General features: G+C 36.0%; 1 protein-coding gene across 2 annotated transcripts in view; it reads right to left on the bottom strand.

Moving 5' to 3' along the window:
- LOC117205327 (myosin-I heavy chain) overlaps positions 1-25191 on the bottom strand; it is a 45197-nt gene extending 20006 nt beyond the window's left edge. For both annotated transcript variants that reach the window (XM_033443625.1, XM_033443626.1), the window contains exons 1-3: positions 24874-25191; positions 15638-15744; positions 1351-1413 (exon numbers count right to left, since the gene is read on the bottom strand). In XM_033443625.1, the coding sequence (XP_033299516.1) occupies positions 1351-1413; positions 15638-15744; positions 24874-24898 (195 nt within the window). In that variant the 5' untranslated portion in view covers positions 24899-25191. The remainder of the gene's footprint in view (positions 1-1350; positions 1414-15637; positions 15745-24873) is intronic.
- Positions 25192-25496: the final 305 nt, after the last annotated feature.

The raw sequence follows: 25496 nt of genomic DNA, 5'->3' as shown, positions 1-25496 counted from the left end.
AAATTACCAAGTTCCCCCTGTGTTCTTATTTAACGTAACAAGCATGTTTCATCCTCATAATGGAAGTAATACTGTAACTTCGAAATGAACCATTAGCATAAAAATGATATTGTACTGTTTGCGATATTATTACGCGATTTAATAATAAGGAGGTAAAAATTCTATCGTTAATAATTTCGAGAATTTTTCAAGCTTCTGAAAACTTCTTCGCAGCAATAATTTAACAATGAAACATTCGTAATATTTCTGGCAAATTACTTGAACATTATTATGCAATTATTCAAAATAGTTTTGGAATTATTTCATAATTAAAAAAAAAAAAAAAAAAAGAGAAGAAACTCTCCACCATTAATAACTCTGATAATTTTTGAACGTTCTAAACGGTTCTTCCACAGGAGTAATTTAATAATGAATCTTTCATTATACACGTGACCAAATTCTTAATTGTATACGATAGGAGAAACCAATTATTGCTTGCAAAGGAGAGGGGATAGGCACGTGCAGTCTGCTCCGTTCTTCGAGGCAGACGCCGTGTTTAATATTTGCTATTCTTCGACAGCACTTCCTGCATACATTTGACGCCGGAAGTGCGTAAGTAATTGCGCATTTCAGCAACCGCGGCACACTCTTTGTTGTTTTAATTCAGCTGCAATCCTCGGGTATGTAGCAATTTCATCGTGAGATATATTTAAAACACGTATTCTTATAAAAGCTCTTCTCTACATAGTAGAATCTGCAGAGGAAGTTAATATTCTATAAAATATATCGGCATACCAAAACTATTACTTTCTCTAAGAAAGATAAATATAAGAAACTAGAACGTTTCTTCGAAGAATAGTTCTTTATGTAATTTTATAAATATTTATATGAAAAGGAGGTGCTTCCTCTTTACAAATTTTCCTACAATTTAGTACGCACTGGAGAAGTTAATGTAACGTAGCTGATAAGGAAAAGACAAGTTCTTGGGTCCAATGATATAAACTTTCAAAAATATATAAATAAAAATTTCTTGTAATATTATTTTGGTATTCCTGGCTAGTCGAAAGATTTCACCGTATAAAGAAATCTCTTCTATATTACGTTACTCGCTCTAGAAATATATTACGATGAAAGACTCACTCTACACTAATATCCGTATTATGATTCACGTTCTCGATAACGCTAATTACCTCCATTCATTACCAATCCATTACAATGAGTAAAATTTCAACTCATAACCCCTATGGTTCCCAATCGAACGATTGCCTCGATTCAAATAAAGAAAAAAAGAAAAGGTCAGAGGAATCTAGTATTCGTCTTAAGCAGTGTGCATTAAAAGATAATCACGCGAAACGGTTCTAATTTACTCACGTTCGTGTAGAAGTCCACCTCTTTGTACGGATTCACAGCCACCAGTATGGATCCCGTGTACGTCTGGTCGTCGAATCGTAATATGCTAAAGTCAAGGAAAATTATCGAAGCAGCGACTCGTTAAATCGCTGATGCATTCAAGCAAGTCGTTCGTCTATTAATCTCACCGTGCGACCAAGAGATGCAAATGAATGGAGGAGGGGAAAGGAAAAGGAAAGGAAAGGAAAAAAAGGGGGGGTGGAAGGTGTGTTTACCCATAGCTGAAAGGAACCGTGTCGACGGCATTATTTCTCATTCCCCAACCTCGTGAACCGCCTTGAATGATAATGCGAGACGCATTTTGAATGGAGACCTACACTCTGTGCACGTGACGTCACGCGCAACCACGTAAATGCGTGTCGCTATTTCTCTTTTTCTTATTATATTAAACCGTTTTACGAAGTGTATGCCTGTTTCAGATGAAGAGGGAATTTCCTAACGTTTCATTGTCTTAGTTTAGGATTATCGTAAGAGTGATTGCTGAAAAAGAATCTTTTAATAACAAGAGCTGTAGGGAAATTTGTAAAGTGTAATAATTCCTAATTCTTACGTTCAGAAACCTTTGAAAATTCTTATTATAATATTTGTAACTACACAGAGATCGAAATATATCACATTGCAATAATATGCCTGCAAGGAACGTCACCTCGAAAACAAAAATCCGAAAGCAAAGGAAATTAATTCGATTCAAATGAAAAAATCAAAACCGAAGAGTCGGATTCAATGGAAACTGCGATCTCCGCCCCTGCAATCAGCCAGACGTTGTTCCTCCTCGTGATCCGAACTCCTACCCTCCTGGACGTAATTCATTCCGTCTCTCTGATTCGATCGACGATAGAGCGAAAGCGTAAGACAAAAGAAAAGCAGGGCCCGACGATAACTAAATGGTACATTCACCGATTGTTAGAGAGAGAGAGAGATTTTAACGATGTCTCGAATTACCGAACGAGTCTCCTTGTTATGTAGTTCATCTACAGACTTATCTGTCTTCCTTCCTTCTGTCTGGCTAACTGTTATCGAAGTACTCGATCCATTCTCCTTTATTTTAACCCTCGTCTCTATCCGTTGAAATTCGTGCGTATTCGATAGAGGAGAAAACAACGTTATAAAAATCAAGGTCGAAAGTAACCAAAGAAAATTTTCTATTTTTTAAATTTTAATCGTTGATAATGGTTATCCGAGAAAGCAAAAACTAACTGATAATGGTTATTTAAACTTAATTAAAGTTTTAATTAATCGATTTTCTAACTAAAATCAGTTAAACGAAACCTATCTTATCACCAGTGCCAAAGTTAAAATAAACGTATACGTATTAACAAATTCAAATAAAATTGTCATAAAGACATCAACCCTTGCGCTACAATTTTTCCTTTAATTTAGGATACAACAATCATAATCTCCCATTTTCCTTCTTCTTTCTGCCTAGCTATTCGTTATCCGCCCGATTCATCCCCTCTCACTTCAATTCTCGTTTCTATTGCTTGAAACCAATCCGTATTTGATAGAGAAGAAGATTATCGAGAGCGGTGGTTCCATCGAGGAAGAATCCTCGAGAGAATGGTTGGCGATTTTCGGCCTCCCTTGCATAATAACCGAACGATGACACGCTTCCGGCGGTAGATCTAGATGGGGTGGAGGACGTCGAAATGACGTCACACCCGGGGGTTGAGTACGAACCGATGACTCACGGATGAATGCCAGCAGCGAGAAAGGGGATGATATAAGTACTATAACCGTATACCCTTCTGTAACATTTGAAACAGCAGGCTGACCCCCCATCGACTGGTTTTTGGGACTAGTGGTGAAGCTGGCTTGCACTTTGCAACCATCTAAATGTGCAAGCCTCTGTAGTTTCTGCGTTTTGTGCGGAAAGTTTGAAAACACGTTGAGAATTATTAGAGGCAACGAAGACGGTGAAAAATTAAAGTATGGGCATGTTTTGAAATTAAAGTTTGAGACGAAACAGAGGAGAAGCGTAAGGTATTTTCTAAACTGTGTGTATCCGTGGTTTTCTGCAATTTCCCTGCTTTGTATAGAAAACTTGGAACTCGTTGGTGTTTGCAAGGATCAAGGTCTATCGGAAGCAATGGGGGCGTGGTGAAAAATAAAAACCTGAGGATGATTTGAGATGAAAGAGTGATGAAGCGTGAGACGGCTGAGCTTCCTTTAGCTTCTCTATTTTATACGAAAAGATTGGAAATAATTGAATCTTATCGCAGCGTGAAGAGATCGAGCGTTGTTAGAAGCAACGGACACGGTAAAAAAATAAAATTTAGGGGATGATTTGAAACGAAAGGAGAGATATAAGGTACTTTTTAAACTTCGTGTATCGATAGCTGAACTTTCTGTAGTTCCTGTGTATCGGATTGAGAAAATTGCGAGTTATTGGAGTTAATGGTGAAGAATAAGAATCTATAGGGATGGTCTGAATCGATCGGATGGGCAAAGTGTAAGATGCCTTATAAACTTTATGTATAGTTGACACAATATAGTGTATCGATAGTTGACACGATATTATGTATCATTAGCTATATATCATAGGTTTGGTCAATTTAGCTTCTGTGTGGTTCAAAGTTGTCGGTTTAAGATGGACTACCACAAACAACATCATTCTGCGAACAGTATATTCTATTTCGGGTAGACGCTCATTTTGATTTCAAGAGAAGCTTTTACGTGCTTAATGGACTGGCTTTTTACGGCTGCCTTGAGCTTGATATGTCGAAGAAGGTTACTGAAGGAATAGTAAACGGGGATGGTCTTTGTCCCGTCACTTTTCATTTTTCCTGCTCGATCGATGAAGCTGCCTTTCGTCAGGCTAACTTGAGTCCTGTGTAAACGACAGGTAGAAGGTTACCTTTACGTCGCAGTAAAGAAAGAAATATTTGCCAGCGGACGGAAAGGTCGTCGACTAAAATAGACGTAATGTCGCCTGATATGGAGGAGGTTGCTGGAGAAGGCGTCATCAACCCTGTACTTTTTGGCCAACGTAAAGGAAGAGAAATGCGAGTCGTTCGCTTGCTGGCTTATACCACAGATATCCATGGATTTATTATTCCATTCTTTTACTAGATTATTGTATCTCTGAGGAAGTTACAAAATTCTTCGAAAACTACCGTATATTAACTCTCAGACAATAGTATACAAGTTGGCTCAATTCTGACACATGTAAACTTTTTACGTTTATTACATTCTAAGCTATTGCATTGGCCACAAATCATTCCTCATTTATTATAATACTTTATAAAGTTTGTAAGATCTGTTTATATCTTTATAAATTTCATAAGATTCTACTTTATCCATTATGAAAGCATCTTCATCAATTTTCATTCATCTTCTTTCGCTACTTTCATATTAATTCCAACATGATTCCTCATAATCCTATCGTGTAGTGTATTGGTTGAAGACATGTGTTAGACAAACAATTATATACATAGTACTTCCTTTCAATATATTCCAGATTATTCTAACCCGAGAGAGCTGTTCATTAGAAAAAAAATAGACACAAGAAGTAAGTGTAAAAATCAAATTATAACAGAAGACAAGCTAATTAGTTTAAGCAACGTATCACAATAAGATCGTAACCACGAATGGATTAAAATAATTAAAAAGAAATTAAACAATCCACGTATCAGGATCAGAATCTCCCATTGGAGAAGCAGGAAACACGGTTCTGTTTGTAATCCGCAGGAAACTCCTTATGGGCAGTCGCATTTCCTTCCATTGTCGTTGACGATATTAATCTTTCGTCGTAGAGAAAAGCGTTCCGAAAGAGGAATTCGTGAAATTCCACTGAAAAATACTTCGTATTTAACGTGCACAGAGAGATTTTTATTGTACAATTTCAAAGACGTTTCACGTTCGAGAGATCGGTTGAAACGCAACGTTATGTCGACGAAGCAGCAGAAGAATTCTCTCGCATTGAATTGGAACCGATCAGTGCATCGTTGGAAAAATGGTTTCGACAAAATCTAACGCTAAAATTGTCACAGAGTAAGCTCGATATGCAGCGACGCAAGAAAATATAAGGAAATCGTTATATCGAAGCCTTTGGCGAGCGTTTCTGCAGTCAAACCAGCTTATTTGTCTTTGGCTGTGGCCTGTGAGAAAAGTACTAAAAGCAGCCAGCGCTGTAGCTTCTAAAGATGGGAATGTAATCATCCGTTCACTTTTTTTCTATATCTTGTTCTTTGTCTGGAGGCGGGCGAATTCTTTCAGATGTTCGAGGCTTTTGTGGATAGGGCAACGAACCTCTGAAGCGTGTTTTCCTAATTGGAATAATCATTGCTGCTCGAATTTCACGCTAATCACGCGTGAAATGAATTGATAGTGTTGCATATTCTTAGAGAGAATAACAGAATATTTTGTAGACCAAAAATGAACGAATCATTCTGCAATGATATTACCCAGACAAGATATAAAGAAAATGATTTCAGAATAAGTCATGAAAATGAATAATGTAAAGGATATTCAAAGATGGGCATAAAAAGAGTCTTATCGAATGAAAAACATTTAAGAAAGTATACAAATAGTAATCCAAAAGGACACCGTAACGATAATCTCGGAAAATATACCAGGAAATGTAAATAAATATCTCCAGCAATAACCCTTTAAAAAAGCACGAAAGGAAAGACTATAAAGTTAAAAATAAAAAGAAACAACAAAGATCTACAAGAAAACATACGAATACAAATCTGAGAAACTAGCATTAAAATGACAAATTTCCAAGAAATAAGATAATTTAGAAGAAGCAGCCGCCTGCAGTAACTCTAATCACAAAGTACAGCATTTCCGTTTCGGACATCGTCACCACTCGACCTCGCTTCTCGACATTTCCCGCATTTCCACTGCACCACCTAATGACGGTCAGTATCCGGTTCAAGGGTCAACAGACAAACGTTGCAAACAGGATGGCTGACCCAGAAACCCGGGAAGGACAATTTTGCGCGCGCGCACCGGACAAGAAGAGCATGAAATTTTCAATAAAACGCAACCCCCATACACACCGGCGAACCGGGTGACCTGAAAGGAGGCTGGTCCGGAAAAGGATCAATCTCCATCCCTTTTTCTAGCTGCAGAAATCTTGATATAAACGAGCGTGAGATCTTCGATCGATATAAACGATAACCAAGAGCATTTCGTTTCAATGCATCGTTGATATAAGACATTTCGTTAACCTTTCCAATACTATACTCGATAAGTTGTTAATTGATTAAACTATATGTGTATTTACTTTGAATCAAACGGGTCATGAATTTGGAGTATTATATTCTGTGTACAAGATCATAAGGAAAAATGTGTTTCTGTTATTTCTTATTATATCGAATACTAAAAACGAATTTCTTTTCACAAGGAAATTAAAACGAAAGATGAAAATATGTATATATAATATAAAAGAAGAAACAAACTTTCATTCATACACTTGGCAAAATTACAATCCCCAAAGGTATATCAAACTTTATAGAATGCAAAAATCTCCTAAATTCTGCAAAAGTTTCTAAAATCAAACTTCCAAAAAAATGTACCATTGTAAATCTATAATTCTGTTAATTTCATAAAATAGAAAGGTTTTTGTTCAATTTCACTATTATAATTTAATGCTAATTTTTGATAAACGTAAGATTCACAAGCTTCTATATCTTTTCATATTAAACTATCATCAACCGAGTTAAATTGGGCGGTATAAAGACTTCTACACGTTCTGATAGATTTGGTTGCTTGGTTTCTTTTCGTGGCCCAGTTCGGTTTCGCATCGACAGTTTCAGCAAACACGGGACACAGGGTTTTCTCGAGAGACCGCCGCATATCCGGTCTTGTGTATTCCATCTCTGTTTCGTTCCATGGCTTCGTCGAGGGTTTCGAAACGCGCCACTAAAAGGTGGCCGAGCTTCGTCCTCGACGAAAGCAATTGATGCAGCCGGCTAAGAGCGCTTCGCCAGCGAGAGGTTAATGAGAGCGAACCACCCTCCGCCTCGCAAACCTATTCGCCTCGTGTACACGTGTATAGTCGGAGGAAGAAGCGTAGAGAGATCGTGCAATCGGTATCGAGGCGTATATGTTTCAAGTATACGTGTCTTTTTAGGTATTTAACCTGCTAACCGCGGAGTTTCGTTTCAAAAATCCGTTACGAGTCGCGTAGTTAAAATCAAGCAATGACGAATATATACGTCGAACGCAGGGCAAATGCTGGTATTATAAATTTTTCGAAGAAAGCGAAACGAGGAAGGATTACATTTTAATTGGATAAAAAATTAATAATTTATTGTTATGAAAGGTATGTATTGTTGTTATTAGAAACTTAAAGATTGCCAAAAAAATAATAAAGTAAATTACACAAAACAATTTGGGCAATAGCCGATATACGCAGTAAAGTACACAAATAGGGATGCATTGGGGAAAATAATCAACTCAATTTATAAAAAACAATACATTGTACGTATAACCGGTATACTAAAGAGAATAATCAAATAATCAAACTTTTTCTTGTAAAATACATAATAGGTTTATTGGCAGTATAAAGGAAACATACTACTAAATGCCATTTAAATGGTAATTTTTTATTTCACACGACGAGTATACACGTCAATCGCACAGAAATACAGTTTTGGATTCACGTTTATACACGTCGAACTCAATTAACTGGTTAAAGACGCATCCGGGTAAATATAATCCGAAGAAATATTTCTATAGCAATATGAAATTACTAATTATACTAATACACCAATAACTAGTTATATTTGAACACAATCTTCGTTTCAATTAACAACACTGATATTGGTAAATATGAATAACAACTGTGTTATAGAAATTACAAACTGTAAAATTCTCCCAATGAAACTATATTAATTAATAAAAAAAATGAAATGAACATATCAACAAGCAATACAAATAATAAAGATCCAAATTTTCCTTCTTATCTACATCGCAAACAATTTTTGTATCAATTTTTACAAGAAATTTGATCAGAAGAGATAAAAGCCCTAAATGTTACGTAAAAAAGAAAAACCTAATCTCGTTTATGATTACATTCCTTTCTAGTCCATTCATTCAATCTTTATCGTAAACTTCCGGTATATGTCACACAGTGAAACTTTTCTTCAAATACCAGCGAAGAAAGATATCGAGAAATATGATTTGTGTGACGTCATGTAAGCGTCGATAATATTTGGATGAAAGCTCGATTCGTTCACACGTGGGGAAAAAACACGAGTTAAGAGCGAGCAACTCTTTTGGTCCCTTCACTGACTACATTTCATCGGCACCCATTATCTACCTACCTCTCATACGAGCTACCCAACGCTCCTTTTCCACAGGCTAGTTTCTCTTTCGTGATATCGGATTAACCCTAGTCCGGACGACAACGTCGAAACCGGAAGCTGAGAATCCCCTCGCGCGTCCCTTATGCAACTCTGGTTATCTGATCGAGCATCATTCATCGTCTTCTTTCCCTAGTCTCCACCCACGGTTATCTCGTTTACCCTGCGCCTCGACCACCAGTGGGTTTTAATTTTGTACATGCACACGTGCAGCTCGATACAACCACGTTCACAGATTTAAGTTAATACATAAAATGTACATTAAAACTATTCGATAAATAGCTTTTAAAGAAAATTGTTTGTTTTCTGCTAATGTATCTTGTTATCTATCCACTCTGATCTCTGTTTAATATTTACAGAAAATTTTTTTATCGTACGTTATCTAAGTTTTCTTAAGTTTCTTATATAATATGCAGGGTGGTTGGTAACTGGTGGTACAAGCGGAAAGGGGGTGATTCTACGCGAAAAAAGAAGTCGAAAGTATAGAATAAAAATTTTTTTTTAATTTTTCCATCGAGACAACGATCTACAGTGAGATCCGTTATAACGTACCGCACGCGTACCGAGCGAAAATTCAAAGTCGATTTTCTCGAAAACAAGGCCTCGAACGAAAAATTTTTATTCTATATTTTCGACTTCTTTTTTCGCGTAGAATCACCCCCCTTTCCGCTTGTGCCACCAGTTACCAACTATTGTGTATATGGCAAACGGAAAGATCTCATTAAATAATTTTCTTTCGATAAAGTTATTTATTATTATATTCCAATTACTATCTCCAACTTTTTCTGCCTACTTGTAAAATTATTTAAAATTATTTCCTATTACTCAAATTTTTCATTATTACATTTTAATCACCATTTCCTATTAAAATTCCAGCTCCTAAAATTATTTCCTGCTGTATCATAATTATTTATTATTTCCTACTACGAAAACTCCATTATTTTCCAGCTAAATTCACGTGACAAAGTACAAAGGAGGCAGAAGCTAGAGGCTCGCGAGGACGTCAACGTCAGATCTCCGCAGTTGAGCCTCTTATTTGTATGCTATCGATGTTTTCACCGCGACGAGCTAGGCGGCGAAAGACACGGATCGTCGTTGCTGTCGGTTCGCCTCGGAACTTTCAATTTTCCTAACGAAATTAACCGTGACAAAAGACCGGGAACCCGTTGCTTGGTAAAACTGTACCGGTTTCGTGTAATTAGTCCTGGCCGTCGTACTTTAACGAGATTCGATCGGCCGTCACGGCACAAACGTTTCCGTAATGGAGGCGAAAGAGATTCGCTTAAATGGAATTGATTATATTCGTTCGATCGTTGTTGGAAGAACGAGATAATTGGAAGCACGATATAATTTGCCTATATCACGAAATTGCAACTAATAATAGCTAAGTTGTGCACTACACTAAAGCTTCTTTTTTATTCGTATTCGTTATAAGAATAATCGATTGCAGGTTTTCATGGCTCATCTAATGTTTCGTATAAATAAACTATGGTGCAGTAATGTAGAAGTAAATGAAGAAAATAACGTTTCAAAAATGTATATGTTATTCTCTAATTTTTCGATTACGATTTTATGACTATATGTTCTGACTTTATTAACACAGCCTTAACATTTTTCTGCAGAATTATAACAATGAAAAATGTGTATATGGAATACAGGAAATAGTGCGATTAAAATGTAGTAATAAATAAATACGTATACGTAATAGCAGAAAACAATAAAAATTTCCTCGTCTATCCTTCAGCGAGTTTGTTACTATTTCTTATATCGCAACATATAAAATAATTTGTCCTACTCTCTGCATGCTTCAGATCCTCCGATCGCAAATAATTTTCCAAAATCTGTGTTAACACTTCCAAACGTCTGATCAATCTCTTATTCGCCTAAAATTTAACCAATAGCCAACCGCTAAATAGCGTAAATAACCAAAAGAAAGGAACCAGCATTCTTCCGTCTCTCACGGATATTATGAGGGAAAAGGGTATCCATTAACTAAAAAGCATTCTACAGCGAACTTCGATTTCAATCGTAACCAAGTGGAAAGCTCGTTGAACGATCTATGGAAGCACGGAAATGGAGGAGGAACTGTCCGGCATAGAAATTCGAAGGAACATCGCCGGTTTCTTTAACGTCCGCGTGATTTCTCGATTACATCATCGTGCAAAAACGACGATTTCCGTGGTGTTCCGTTTCCAGCGAGAGGAACGCCCGCTGCTGCGCACGATTCTTGGCACAAGGGCCATCATTTTGTCGAAAAGCGAACGCCTCACGGCGTTTTATCGCCGACGTATTATTTCACCCGGTAATAATGTGCAATCTCGCAGTTTAATATCGACGCTGACGTAAATACATTACCATTGAAAGGTGTATCGAGTTGGCTACTTCTTCACACAGATTGCCGTTTAATCGCGGAAAAATTGAGGATTTTAATAGTTCTAGCCGTGTTGCAGTTACTATGGTTATATGCTTATTATGGCTAAGAACTTCGATTTTTCAAATTGTTAATTAGTCCAGCTCGATATTCAAACGCGTAATCTTTAACATTTGATGCGAGATGCTACAACCATATTATATCGTGAAAATTACTATTCTTATTACACGAGCCTGTCCAAATTATTGGATTTCTTAAGATAAGAAACATTTTAAAAAGGTAAGAAAGTTGTTAAACTTCTTCCATTTTTATCACTTTGTTCGTTCTAATATTGGAATATACAGGGAGATTAGTGGTACAAGCGGAAAGAGGGTGATTCTACGCGAAAAAAGAAGTCGAAAATATAGAATAAAAATTTTTCGTTTGAGGCCTTGTTTTCGAGAAAATCGACTTTGAATCTTCGCTCGGTACGCGTGCAATACGTTAAGGTAAGAAAGTTGTTAAACTTATTATACAACTTTTTCCATTTTTATCACTTTGTTCGTTCTAATATTGGAATATACAGGGAGGTTGGTATCTGGACCACCAGAAAATATACAATAAAATTTTTTTTTTAATTTTTCCATCGAGACAACGATCTACAGTGAGATCCGTTATAACGAGAGGTGATAAAGTGCACGCGTACCGAGCGAAGATTCAAAGTCGATTTTCTCGAAAACAAAGCCTCAAACGAAAAATTTTTATTTTATATTTTCCACTTCTTTTTTCGCGTAGAATCACCCCCTTTCCGCTTGTACCACCAATTACCAACCACCTTGTATATATATAACTTTGATATATCTGACCGATTTTACGGCTTATCTATATCGTAAAGGCTACTGTACTTTATCTGTGCTACTGAAAGGTATCTTTCTCGATCGAAATAGCACTCGCAAAGGCGAGCGGTTCGTAGTGCAGCTATTTAATCAACCTGCGATCTATCGATCTGGCCCTTTGGGAGGAACCAGGATACACCGCGGCTAGTTCTATTAGCTATACGGTTGATAGTCTAAAGGAAATTCTGATACATTGTACGATCGGCCCGATCTTTTATCAAAAGTAATCTATAAGAAATTCCGCATTTTTATGTTATTTCCTATTTTTTATAAAGAATTTTTATGTTCCAGATATTTTTAATTGTGTGTTTTTGTAGAAATGTTCTTTTATCTAAAAGTCCAGTGACATACAAGAGATAAATCCGATCAGAAGTTAACAGTTGATGTTTCAATTTAGCTTTTTATATGGTGGTTTCTCGTGTACAATTGCTTAGATTTATGAAAACAACCCGGACGCACGTTTTAATCAATCTAAAAGCATCAGAATATGAAAAATATCTAGAAATTTGAAGTGTAGCGTTGTCGGATGATACTGATTGTTTTTAGTTGAATTTAAAGTAATCAACGATACGTGTTGTTTGGAATTGATAGTGGAAATCACAGGATGTGGTTAGTTACTTATACTAATTACGCGTGGATTGATTGATATGTAGTATGTTCAGTGTTTGGTCATTGAATATACGGTTTTATTCGTTCACTGCAATCAACCGATAATTAAACTTCCTGCGGAGGCTGCACGATCTGTGACTGCACACTGAAATTATTCGAGCCTACATTTTAATTGAATACGCTAATTTAATATCGGAGAACGGAAGAAACTGAAGAATCTATAACGTAATTTACAATTTGGATATGTAGAAAAATATTCAGCTGTAATTATTTTTCTCGATTCTTCTTCTGGATTGAGGCGATACGTAAAATCAAATTGAAAATGTAAACGGAGTTAATGTAAAGAACGTAGAAAAGAATGTAACAGAGTTAGGAATACAAACTTACATAAACGGCCATAGTCTATAAATTATTAACAACAACGATATTATTCCATCAATTATCGAATGTCGCAATGAAAAATGAAAAGGAAGAACCTACGAAGAAGAGAACATTTTCTTTGGTAAAAGCTTTGTCATCGTTGATTTCGTGGCCAATTTGACGTCTATGCGTCCCACACGTCGCGTTCTGCGACGTTCATCGTCGTAATGCACGAGGAAGTGTCCACTAACGAGTGCGTTCCAACGACGACCTAAATCATCGAAGCGGACGCATCACGCGTTTGAATTCCGGTGTTTGATCCATACCGAACCATACCGAAGAGCAAAAACTATGCCGCTACTGGTTAGGCGAATCGTGCCGGCTTCGTTAACGACCCATCATCGTCTATTCGTGTTGGAAAATCGATTACACGTTCCTTTCGAATTCAGTGTAACATCACGAATATCCTAGCGCTTTACGACAGAATAAAGTGTTCTTAATTTAATTCCAGTTTAACGATGGTAAATTCGTAGACATGACGATTCGTAGATATTTAATTTTAGAAAAATTTATATAGAAATCTAACAATTAATCCCTTAACGTTCAACTTCTAATGCATCAAACAATTAGATAATTCATCTTAACCATTAATTTCATTTGCTCTAGTTTTACAAATTTATTATAATTCTGTAAGCTTTGACAGAAACCCAAAACCTCTGCAATGTTTCCACAAATACGATACGTTACTTCCGTCAATTCGACTAACGAACCAAAACAATAAGAAGTAATTATAGTTACATAATTATTTTTCCCTACTACGAAAACAACTGACCTCTCCGGCATAAACCTCCAATATCCCGAAAAACATAATACAATACTGTCTCCGATCCAACTAACGAAAACCAATGAATTAGCTATCTCTTCCTAAGTTCAATACCCTCTTCAACAAACCTCCTCATCCTCTCCAATATCTGGAAGAAAGTAATACAATACTTGCAGCAGTTCAACCAACGAAACTAATAAAAATCAGCGAATTAACTATTTTTCTTTCTATTCGTTGGTAAGCCAATTAAGAGGAAAACCAATCCAATTAAGATATCAAGAAAAGGGTCACCGCGAACTTGCCAGACTCCTAAACTTCCCTCGATATTTCCAGCTCGAAGGCGAGTCGATATTATGCGTGTGCCTATGAGAATATCGAGCCATACTCGTAATAAAAGGCACGGATGATCATTTGGACGTCTTTTCGCCCTCTAGCCATAGATCACGAACGTAGGATAATCGAAAGAAGGGTGAGGGGTGGATTGAAGCACGACAAGAAACTACAGTGGGTCGGGTCGGTGTCGGTCGTTGGGTCGGTGAAACCAGAGGATGAATGGGTCTGGCCCTGGGGTGGTTCACCAGCTGACTGGGGTTGTCGTCATGGCAACGAACCAACCCGGGAGCAACGCCCCACCCCTGCAAAATTCATACGTATAGTTCTTCTCTTCTTTAAACTACCCCCGTTTCTTCCGTTTTCTTCGTCGCTTTCGTTCTTTCTCTCGCTATTTCATACTCTATTGCACTAGGTTTCTCCGCTTTTAATTCCCTTTCCTAATGCTGGTTCTCTGTTTGCCGGGATAGAGATGTGACAGAGATAGTTTTGTCTTGGACTATTTACATCTTTATGGGTTTGCTGGCTTTTTCAGTTTCTTTTGATTTGAGAACCTCCGAGAGATATGGAAACTCCAGAAGTAGGTATACGTAGTTTATTTCGTCGAGAAGTTTAGCAAGTTCGAGATGTTTAGGAATTTTGGCGGATCGAAAGGAACTTAAGGGTCTGAGGAAAAGTACGGGTAGTTGGAAAATGTGTATTGGCGATTGAGGAGGTGTATTGGAAGTTTCAGATATCCCGGAATTTCGGTGAATTTGGAAGAGTTTATGAGATTGATCTATAGTAAAATTGTAGATTTGAAATTATTCTTTAACAGTATTTTTGGAAGTTTGACTTAGTTCCTCAATATTTATATTAATACGAATAATATTTAAATTTTTACTCTTGACCTTAGTAAATTTAATATTACATTTTAACGCAGTCCTAAAGTATCTAACATTGCACTCTAGCATTATTCTAAAAAATTTGACATTATTCTTTAATGTGCTAGCTTTTCACCAGCTCCAAACGTCCTTTCACTTAGAGGCCAAAAATTGTTAAAAATTTCAATATGAAATACCTTAGTTCCAATGCCGCAATACTGTTGAGAAAGAGGAGGAGCAGAAGGAACTCGAGAGAGAGTTATACGTAGGAATGCGCGAAGAATTCTAACTCCAGGGCATACTAACGTACGAATTGCGAAATGAACGGACGTCCGTTCACTGTTTTTTGCGAAACTCTCGGACGAACAGAACAAGACGGTTCACACGTGGTGTAGCATTTTTATGCGATCATATTCATATGGAAGATGTTGCAATCGTACTCGAATCAATTTCTAATTTAATCGCTGATTTAACATCATAAAAAAACTACTAAAAAATATCCTATCTAATAAATTTCTAAATTAAAGATGTATACGAATTTTTTGAAAAAGTTACGGTATAAATAAATATGCATTTGTGTATTAAAAAATGTAAACATAAAACCAATTAACATATGTTTAAGATAGAAAACAATAAGATAATTCTTACCTAATACCTAGGTATAAGAATGAATTTTAATTAATTAAAGTTCGACCAAAGGATACGTATATCTGGTCCCTCTTATAGCGGACTTGGAGATTCCGATTAATTCCCGTTTCATCGATGTCACTGATGACTGTCATATCCGGGACACCCAACTCAGGGCTGGAGCCTGAAACAAAAAAAGAAAGAAAATTTCCTTTATATTTAAGAACTCAATCCAGCGAGGTCATGTTAGCTTTTCCAAGCTGTCGGTCATCCGAGCTCGGCCGACCACTTAACACTGATCCCGTTCGTTTGGAAGGAGCGCGATATGGAAACCTGGTAAATTCTCTGACCACCTGTTGTTCTGTTCGGACAATATTGTACGTGACGATTCCTTGGTGCCAGCAGTGGTCAATTTTCAACGCGATTCAACGTGTTCATAGAAAAGCCACTATAATATTGGATCAAACACAAACATGACTACGTACGTGATTTTCTAACTTATTCTATTATTTATTTTGTTACAGGTTATCCATAAGATGCACATTTTATAATGTTTAATACATTATCAAATATTTCCCAATATTTCATAATAATTGATTAACACATTACCAGTAACGGGTTAAATTTTATTATCATAAGGAATTGTATTCCTCAATAAAATAATAAATTTTCTAATTAATGAAAAAATAATATATAAAAATATTTTAAATGTAAAACAATAATACAGAAAAATATTGTAAATATAAAAAAAATAATATTTTATCAACTATGTATAATAATTTTCCTAGTCTTCTATCCGCTTTAATATCCAAAGAAATCTCCATTTCAAACCCGTTAGCATTAATTAAAACGTACATAATACACATGTGATACACGTACGTACATATTTCCTCGCGTAATTCTGTTCGAAGAATTCAATGGAATCAGTGTTACGGGGTTTCAAGGAAAGATTCCAGCTGTTTGATCGCAATCACAATTTAATTAACGTGCCCTCACGATGACGAACCAAGTGAGGGATCGTGCACACAGTGCTTACCCCAAACGCGGTGATCTCTGATGTAACTGCTGCGGTTTGTCTTCTTTCCCCGGTTCATTAACCAATCCTTTGTATATAACCTATGTACATTCGCGAGTTTTTTTTTTCCTTTTCACCCCGCTGCGGTTTATCGCCGGGGAAACACTGCGAAAACGATGGAATTAACCTTTACACTGCGACAGTCGAGTATAATTGAACGCTTCTGCATTTCTGTTCATTGCAGTATTCGTTAATCTTTCTACGTTCCTCGATTCATTTTCCATCGAATCGTATTTTTCCACGATTTAAAATCTTCATTATTCACATCATATATTCACGTCATAATTAGGGATATATATTTTTCGATAGTTAGAAAATTTCTTTACTTCAAGAAAAAAAGAAAGAATTGTGTTCTTCAGTTAGAAATTTTACTCACATCGCATATTCATTATAGTTGGAAATATTTATTTTTCTACAATTGGAATATTTCTTAAGGTTTAGAAAAATAAGAAAGAATTATTGTTAATACGTATTTACGAAGAATATCAAACACTGTTGCATTTTTAAATACTTCTTTCAATTTCATCAGATATGTTTTTAAGAAATCAAAAAAAATATCTAGTCTCATCCGGTCAGAGCATCATCTCCAATCATTGCGGCGAACCACGTGCTCGCGGTACGCAGGTGCCATAGTAGCAGCAGCAGCAGCAGCAGCAGCACGTATGCACCTGCGAATATGTTGCACCTGCACGTCAGCTGCCATGGTCCTATTTCCCCAAGGTCGTATATCACGTGACTCTTTGTGGACCGTCTCGCTAACTATCGCGAAATTTGATACTTCATCCCGCAGTTTGAGACCCGTTTGACAATTTCTGACAATTTTTCTCTTTGCCACTTAGAAGATACATTTTTCACTTCTGATGAAACTTGAGACTTTTAAAAGCAAGAAGCTTCTAACAAATTGTAAGATCATTTATTATAAGCTTATATGTATACCAAACGATAAGACAAATAAAATAAAATGCTACAAATAAAAATGACAAAAAGTATATACCTTGATATTTTGATCTTAAATAATTATATAAAAAGAACCGTATAATATCACAAAATAAAAACTGCCGAAAACTTAACATTTCATAAAAAGCGATTCATCTTTGATGCAAGAAAGTTTGAAAAAAGCAAATGAGAATCTACACGATATACACAGCTCGGATTTAAACGTAATCCCACTCATAAAGCGGTCGACCCAGTCGACGTTTCCGAGATTAAGCCGTGTTTGCAAGAAAAGAGTATCGCTTGACGTAACGACCCTCGCGCGAACTCAAGGATCATTGCAACGGTCTTGTATTAAATTTCTATGGCTCGCGAATGGTAGTCCGACTAACGTTCTTCCCGTTTATTTCCATGAAATAAATCGCTTGTGCTCCTTCGCTCTCCTATATTTCCTTCCTCGCGCTTTGGAAACGGCGATTCCTTATCAGAACTGCCATCCGTTTCCCGGAGTTGACGAAGGTCCTCTGGCCATACTATTTAAATAGGAATGCAGCCAGAAACGATTCATGGCCGTACGTGACTGTCTTCGTAGATGGCGCGCGTGATTGTCATTCGATCGCGTGTCATTTGACTGGATTAGTTAACCCAGACTTTGTCAGTGATTTAGGCAAAACACGAACGATGCCAAGATAAGATCTCGAGACACTTGTGCAGGTGCTAAGATTGATGAATTTTTCGCTAGCCGTTTAACGAGTACACCGAGTTCGCATCCTTCATGGTCGCTACAAGTGCAGTAATTTACCGTGTAAGATACATTTAATCCATATCAGTGGAGAGCTGATAAATCTATTATTTGCCTTTTTCTTGTTTGCCTTTTTCTTATTTGCCTTTACAAGGGCTCAATATCAGAGGGATTATACTGCATGATTCAATTTATTGATATTATGACTTATCACGGTTATATATGTAGATGTTATTAATAAATTCCGTAATTGTAGGTTATCCGACGGTAGTAGTTGTCTTATGATGGTAGTCCCTAGAGATTCCATTGGATGATTTAGTGTCTGATAGCCATAAAAAAGGAATAAAATTCAAATTCAAGCACGTTGTGGTTCACGCGACGCAGAAAAGATTGATCTAATATGCATTATGGTAGTAGTGTCGTACGGTGGAAATGAGCACGAATATAATTTACGGGAAAGGGAGACGTAACACGCGGCTAGAATATTCTAATGTAAAAGGAAGGACACGGAGAGGGTGGCATATTTATCAGTCTAGCATAATTATTCATCTCGCTCCTATCTACTTCGAATAACGAATGAAATCTAAAAGCTACGATCATCTCTTACTCAATTCCTTTGATTACAAAACTGCAAAAGAATAAAGTCAACAAAATAAATATACCCGAAGAATATAGATTTTCTGAAACGAGAATATAACGAGAATGAGAAATAGATTATTATATTTCTTTCTTATAAATCGTAAAATGTATTGGGTTTCGTAGAATCCTTGTTCTCGCGTATCACTGTAAACGAACTCTACATTACGAAACAAACATGGCGTCCGTCATGTAAGCGATACATATCGATAAACATACCGCTACTAACATAAATAAAAACAGTTTCGGGGAACGATTTTACGAGCTACTTACAACTGTACATATAAAAATCGAAAGGAGAACGTAATAAAATCGAACGAACGAAATTGCTTTCAAGAGCTATGCGATGTTATTATCCGGAGATACAAGACGATTTTAACGAGCAACTTCACAAGATATGTCTTTTTTATATTCAATTAGAAACGATCGAATTCGTTTGGTAATTGCAGTTTCCTTCATCACATATTTACGTTTCTCCGTAGGAGCCAGGCTTATTTAATTTTCTTCTTTCGTTTCTCCGCTTGTCCTTCCCGCTGTGTGTCTCCCTTTTACGGTGCGCCACCTTCAAGGTACTTCATACTGTCGATCGAGGCCAAAACTTTCGTGCAACGATCCAACAGTATAGTTCCCGAGGAGTTCCCAGGGAGGTCGATGACACGCAACAACGGGAGGAAATAATTAACTCACTGCATTATCATATTCAGAACATCGGTGGTATATTAACCTGGCCGAAAAACGTTCAGTCTTGCCGAACGTATACTTCTTACTTTCTATATATCGCTACTTGGCATCGATAGTGGTACAGTTCAAAAAATGTCAAATGAGTCATTTCAACGACATTATAAGGCTGACTTAAGGTAAGATATGCCACTATTCATGAAAGCAGCTTTCCGCTTGCAGCGTCACAAAACAACTGAAGATGAGCCGGTGTTGTTGAAAAACTAAGGCCAGGTTAATAGCGGCATACGTAATAAGTTAGCTCTCTGATGCAAAACTGATGGAATTAGAAATATATTGTTTTACATGATAAAAATAGAAATATAATATAGATTCAACAACTTCTATTCGATGAAAGCACATTTAAAAATTTGTTAGTTGTCACTATCGTTGCCAAGCAATGATATGTAAAATTAATCTCATCCTTTATTAATTGTGATATACCACGGGATTTCAATTATTCTTAAAATCGATTTGATCGAAGCAAAGGATATAGCGTTGAATTTTGCGATTCAATTGTATAATGTTTAATGTATTTTCTTTATTCAATTAAAGGTCTTTTTATATACGAGGATCATAGATTATTTGGTTATTATAAGAAAATGCTGCGACTTAAGATGATTGTGAAACTGATATAAAAGATTCATGATGATTAATAGATTAGATTTTGAATGCAAAAATGTATATAATATCAAAAATGTGGTACTCGATGCAATATTTAATAAGTAAAATAAATCTCTAAGTTCCATTTCATGCGATTCATTGACCAAATTGATTATTGTATTTGTTAAATAAACATTGTTCTAGCATGATTACAAAACTATTACTCTAAAGAAAAAGGCCTCATATACATAATATTACAACATAAATCATAATTGTGTATAATCGAAAAATCATATCAAAAGATGTTCCACAATTTTTTTTTTGCTTTCTACATCTAAAATATCAAACAAATACAAGGTTGTATTAAATATTTCAACACTAAATGTCTACACATTTTGAAGGATTCTGATTTTGAGTTTTCGAGTAAAATATATATTTTGACGTTTACATCCGGTGATTCATTGGGAGAGCACGAAATTCCGAGGAAACCTGCTTTTACCAAGATGTTGTCGTGACTCACTCGTTCGAGATGTCCACGATATACCTGTGCACACTGTAAAAGTTTCTCAGACGGACTACATATTTGAGTCACTGTTGATCGAATTTCGGAGAACCTACGTATTCCAGGAGTTACTGCTCCTAGGCTATTAAAAAGCTATTAAAGCTGGGGGAAATTTATACGAGATATCTCCTGTTAATTTCACCAAAGAGATCTCTCTGATCGATCGTAACTATTAGTTCGATGACACACATAGTACGTGAAGTTGGTTTCTTAGAAGAATGCGTTGCAACTATCTATGGTATCATAGTCAACTGATTCTTTATCAATTAACCTCCAACCTTTTAATATTGTATCACGCTCGTGACATCAATTGCAGTTACGATTTAATAAAGACAGATTACTTATGTAACAAAAGGTTTGACTCAAACCCAGAATTTGATATCCATTCCTCGGATGGAGGATTTTTAGATACAGTGAGAAACAAAAGCATTCGTACAGTAGGAATGAAATTTTATTTCTATGTTATTAAATATGTATACAGAAATATATTTAATTGCATATTACACACAACTATAGCAATAAATGTAAACAAAAGCTAATTACATTTATTACTGTAAGTATCTATGTATAATGTACAGTTACATATATTTGAATGTACATATTTAATAATATAGAAAATACTGCTCTTTTTATTTCTATATTTCAATTCTATTAATGTTTCAGTCTCTTACTGTATACGTTATGTACATTTCAATATGTTCAAAATGTTATTTCAAAATGTTACATTTCAATACTTTACTAATAGAAGAACTGTAAGAGGTTAGGAATGCACTATGAATGTGTAAATGTACACTGTTAACGGGCTAGAATTAAATGTATGAATAGAACAAGTTGAGACAAAGGATGAATCTCTATTTTAGGTATTTCGGTAAAATAAGCTTAAACAAGTATTCTAATAAAAATGCGTCGCGCGTACAAAGCAAATGCCATCATCCAATTAGTCGTCCTGCGACTTCCAATGCTCATAAAATACGAGAGGAGTTTTGCCTGGATATTCGTTCGAGTTTCGCTTCTCGCGGTTTTTCATTTTACAACCCGAGATTATTAAGGAGACGGATTTCAGTTCCAACTTGTATTGTTCTACGAAAGAATCTTTTTTCATTGGCTATCTACAGATACAAAATAATACAAATTGTCCACGTTTTCAATCCGATTTGCAATTAAATTACCTCGCTTTTTTATTTTTAGTTCTCTAGAGTTTTTTAATTTTCTAGAGTCCTTAAGATAAAGAAATATACAACTAGTGTAACACAGTATTAATTTCTCTTGGTCTCGACTCACTAGAGGCATTGTATCCTCGATCGGAAGTAACATGTATGCACACGTGTATGTGTCCCGTAAGTGGTTTTATCATACGCGACATGATAACTCAGGCCCTCGCTAATATACACACATATTGTACACACCAAACTGCCGTGAATGCTGATTGTGTACGAACGGCGAGATTGTATTGCCTGCTCTGCACAGAACTGGATCGCGTGTCACAAAAAAAAGGTCGTTTTTATGTGAAACATTTTACGAGCCCCCAACGATCTTTCGTTAGAAAGAAACATACTCACAGCATCTGGCATTCCTTTGTTCTAGCTACATGATAAAAACAATATTTTTACCAATTGTTAGTATTACTTCTAGTAGCTGATATTAGGTAAAAAATAATAAGATTAATTTAAAAATTGCGCGTGCAATAGTTCCTTATATTTAACAAACGTGTATTGAAATGTTACAACGTAACGATACTTTAATTTTATATTATAAATTATGAATTTTATGAAACTTTTAGGAACAAAAATTGACAGACTTTCCTGATTGAGAAATGTGTAATGAAATCCTACCGCACAAGCAGATGACAATATTTTTATTTTAAATTAGTATAGATTATAAATTCTATAAAACTAACTAGGTACTAAGATTATAGAGACTAATTTAGTGACATCGAAACTCAGTTTCCGTAAAATTGAGTAACGGAAGTAACAAGTAGAAAGGCTGATTCGAAAGTGCAGAGGAACGTGCAACCTTTATCGACCTGCACGATGGAAGGATCCAAAAGAAACGACGTGGAAGATGGAAATCCCTAGATGTATCACTGCACTGCAGGTGTACATAGTATATAGAAGAAGCAAGGCCTGATGGATTTAGAGCGGAAGAATCATCGCATACTTCGTTAATCGAGCTTCCGTGAAAAATTACTAGTGACATTTACACCTACCGTGTGTGACAAACAGATGCTAAAGGTAAACCAGAATTATGTTGAAGATTATTGCGTGGTAAGAAGCCAACGAATATCGCGATGTAAATTAAAAGGGTTGTGGAATACCAGTACAAATGGATTACCAATCACGAACCATAGAAATAAAATTAGACTTCCATTCACTTTATTTCACCTCATTGAATGTATTTTTACTACCTCTATATATAAATGAAATAAAATAAAATGTGTAATCAAAGACTATAATAATAGTAATAGAAAATCATAATGAAGTTTAAATTTCATTAAAAATATTCTGAATATAAAGAACTGTCAATTTTAATGTCTATAAATTACATAGAATTTACCGCCTACAGTTAATAAGTTAATAGTTAATTAATAAAAGTTAAGTTAATAAGTTAATTAAATAAAGAGTATTCATTTGAATAAAACCTATTACATATATTATAAAATCCAGAAAATTATTATTGACAACTGTATCCTGACAATAGAAGTACCAAGGTATAGAATTTGTACCAAATAAATTAAAATGAAAGTGAATCTATAAAATTTCTATGAAAAATAACGAATTCATTATATTGACAACTACAATGTTGTAGTTCCAGCATTAAAAATACGTTACAGTCAACCATCTTGGGAAACGTGCAGAATGGTGTTCAGCCAATTTTTTCTCTTTGCTTTCGTCCCCTCAATTTCATGCAGAAAAACATGCGTGTTGAGAAGGGCACGCGCGAGTAAGATTACGCCAAGTGTCGATCGATGGGACATCGAACGAACGGTTTAAAAGCCACCACGAACTTGACATCGGCCTCACGCAAGCTCCAGAGCTTATCCCCCAGAACAATCGGTCAATGCTACTCCACCCAGACTTGACAAGCTTTACTTAAAAACGTGATCAAACTATAAACTACTTTGCAGCCTCATATCTAGTTAGTTATAATTATATTATAACATACAAATTTCCTGTCTATAAATTTATTCCTTCAAAATACCACAGTTTATGGTTATAAATTACCGAGATTTTACTTTCACCGAACACCTTTTGAATAATGGATGAAAAACAAGGAAAAGGTCTTACAGTGTTTGAGTATTCTTAGTTGTATAAAAATGTCGCAGAACCGTGTCACGAAATATAAAAGTATTATAATAATAGACAAGCGATTTGACTCTGTTCTTACTAGTGTATACATGTCTATATCACGTAGAAACATATATTCATATATGTATTTCTTGCCCACATAATTTGAATGAATTTTGTTCGAACTTTGTTTTATATGTCAGGTTGTAATTCGTATATAAATATGTATATAATATTTGTATGTATGTATGTATGTATGTGTGTGTGTGTATGTGTGTGTGCGGGTATATAATATTTAAATAAAACTTGGTTGAACAGAACAAAAATATATTTGAAGTTCTGTGATGAAAAACGGTATTTTGTTGACAAAAACATCGAACTTTTGTGATTCTTGTCGAGAAGTCAAAAGATACGATTCTATTAAATTTTACATGTTTACACGCAAAACTGTAATAGCTGATCCCTTCTAATTTCTTTGATCTCTATCGTGGAAGAAGTGTGATCTATCATGTAATACGACCTTACAAGTGTACCATTATTCCTATTATTATTATTATTATTACTATTATAGAGTTGCACCACCCACCATGCACCGTATTGGTGCACCATGGATATTACGTGTGCACGTTTTCACCTCTAGGGTACGCAACGATTCCGAGACTTGTATTATCCTGCTTTATCAGATCGAAAATTCGCAGGAAACGTAGTTATATATTATAGAAACAAAACGTGTGGTTGAAAGGAACGGTTAGGAAACTTACCCTGTGTGAAGTGCTTAGCAACCATGATGTGCGTGGTTCACGGCTCAGAACATTATTCTCCACCCCCTCGAACGAAGCTGCTACAGGGTAACGATATATCCGGCAAGGAAAACCTTCACTTTTCACGCACGCGGTAACGAGCGTCGACGAAACGTATTCTCTGTCAAAATCACATGTTCGCGAACTGTCTGTCGTTCCTTCATGTACTAGGGTGTACATGCAATTGGTGATCTGTGTGCAATTTAAGACACAACTAAACAGACACGAGAGACGACACACATGCTCGACAGTTGCCACCCGACTGATATCTCGGCTTCGTTTTTCAAATGAACTAACCCTGACTCGCTGCGCCACCATGCTGCGTCCCAGGCTTGTCCTCCTGCACTGCTTTGACGATCGAAAGTCATTTCTCTACATTATCGATGATATCACAGCTGTTAGTTCGGGAGAAAGCTACGTGGCAGCACATATTCAGATACAGTATTCGTCCTCTACTTTATCGACGTAGTCAAAAATAAATTTTCAAAAGAATTTTGATAAAATGAGTAATCAATAATTGGATACATACTTTATACAGGGTGGTTGGTAACTGGTGGTACAAGCGGAAAGGGGGTGATTGTACG

Source organism: Bombus bifarius, unplaced genomic scaffold (genome assembly GCF_011952205.1).
Source record: "Bombus bifarius isolate JDL3187 unplaced genomic scaffold, Bbif_JDL3187 scf7180000007990, whole genome shotgun sequence".
In the NCBI taxonomy this organism is placed as follows: domain Eukaryota; kingdom Metazoa; phylum Arthropoda; class Insecta; order Hymenoptera; family Apidae; genus Bombus; species Bombus bifarius.
Note: the sequence above shows the minus strand (reverse complement) of the source record. Positions and strands in the feature narration are given on the sequence as shown.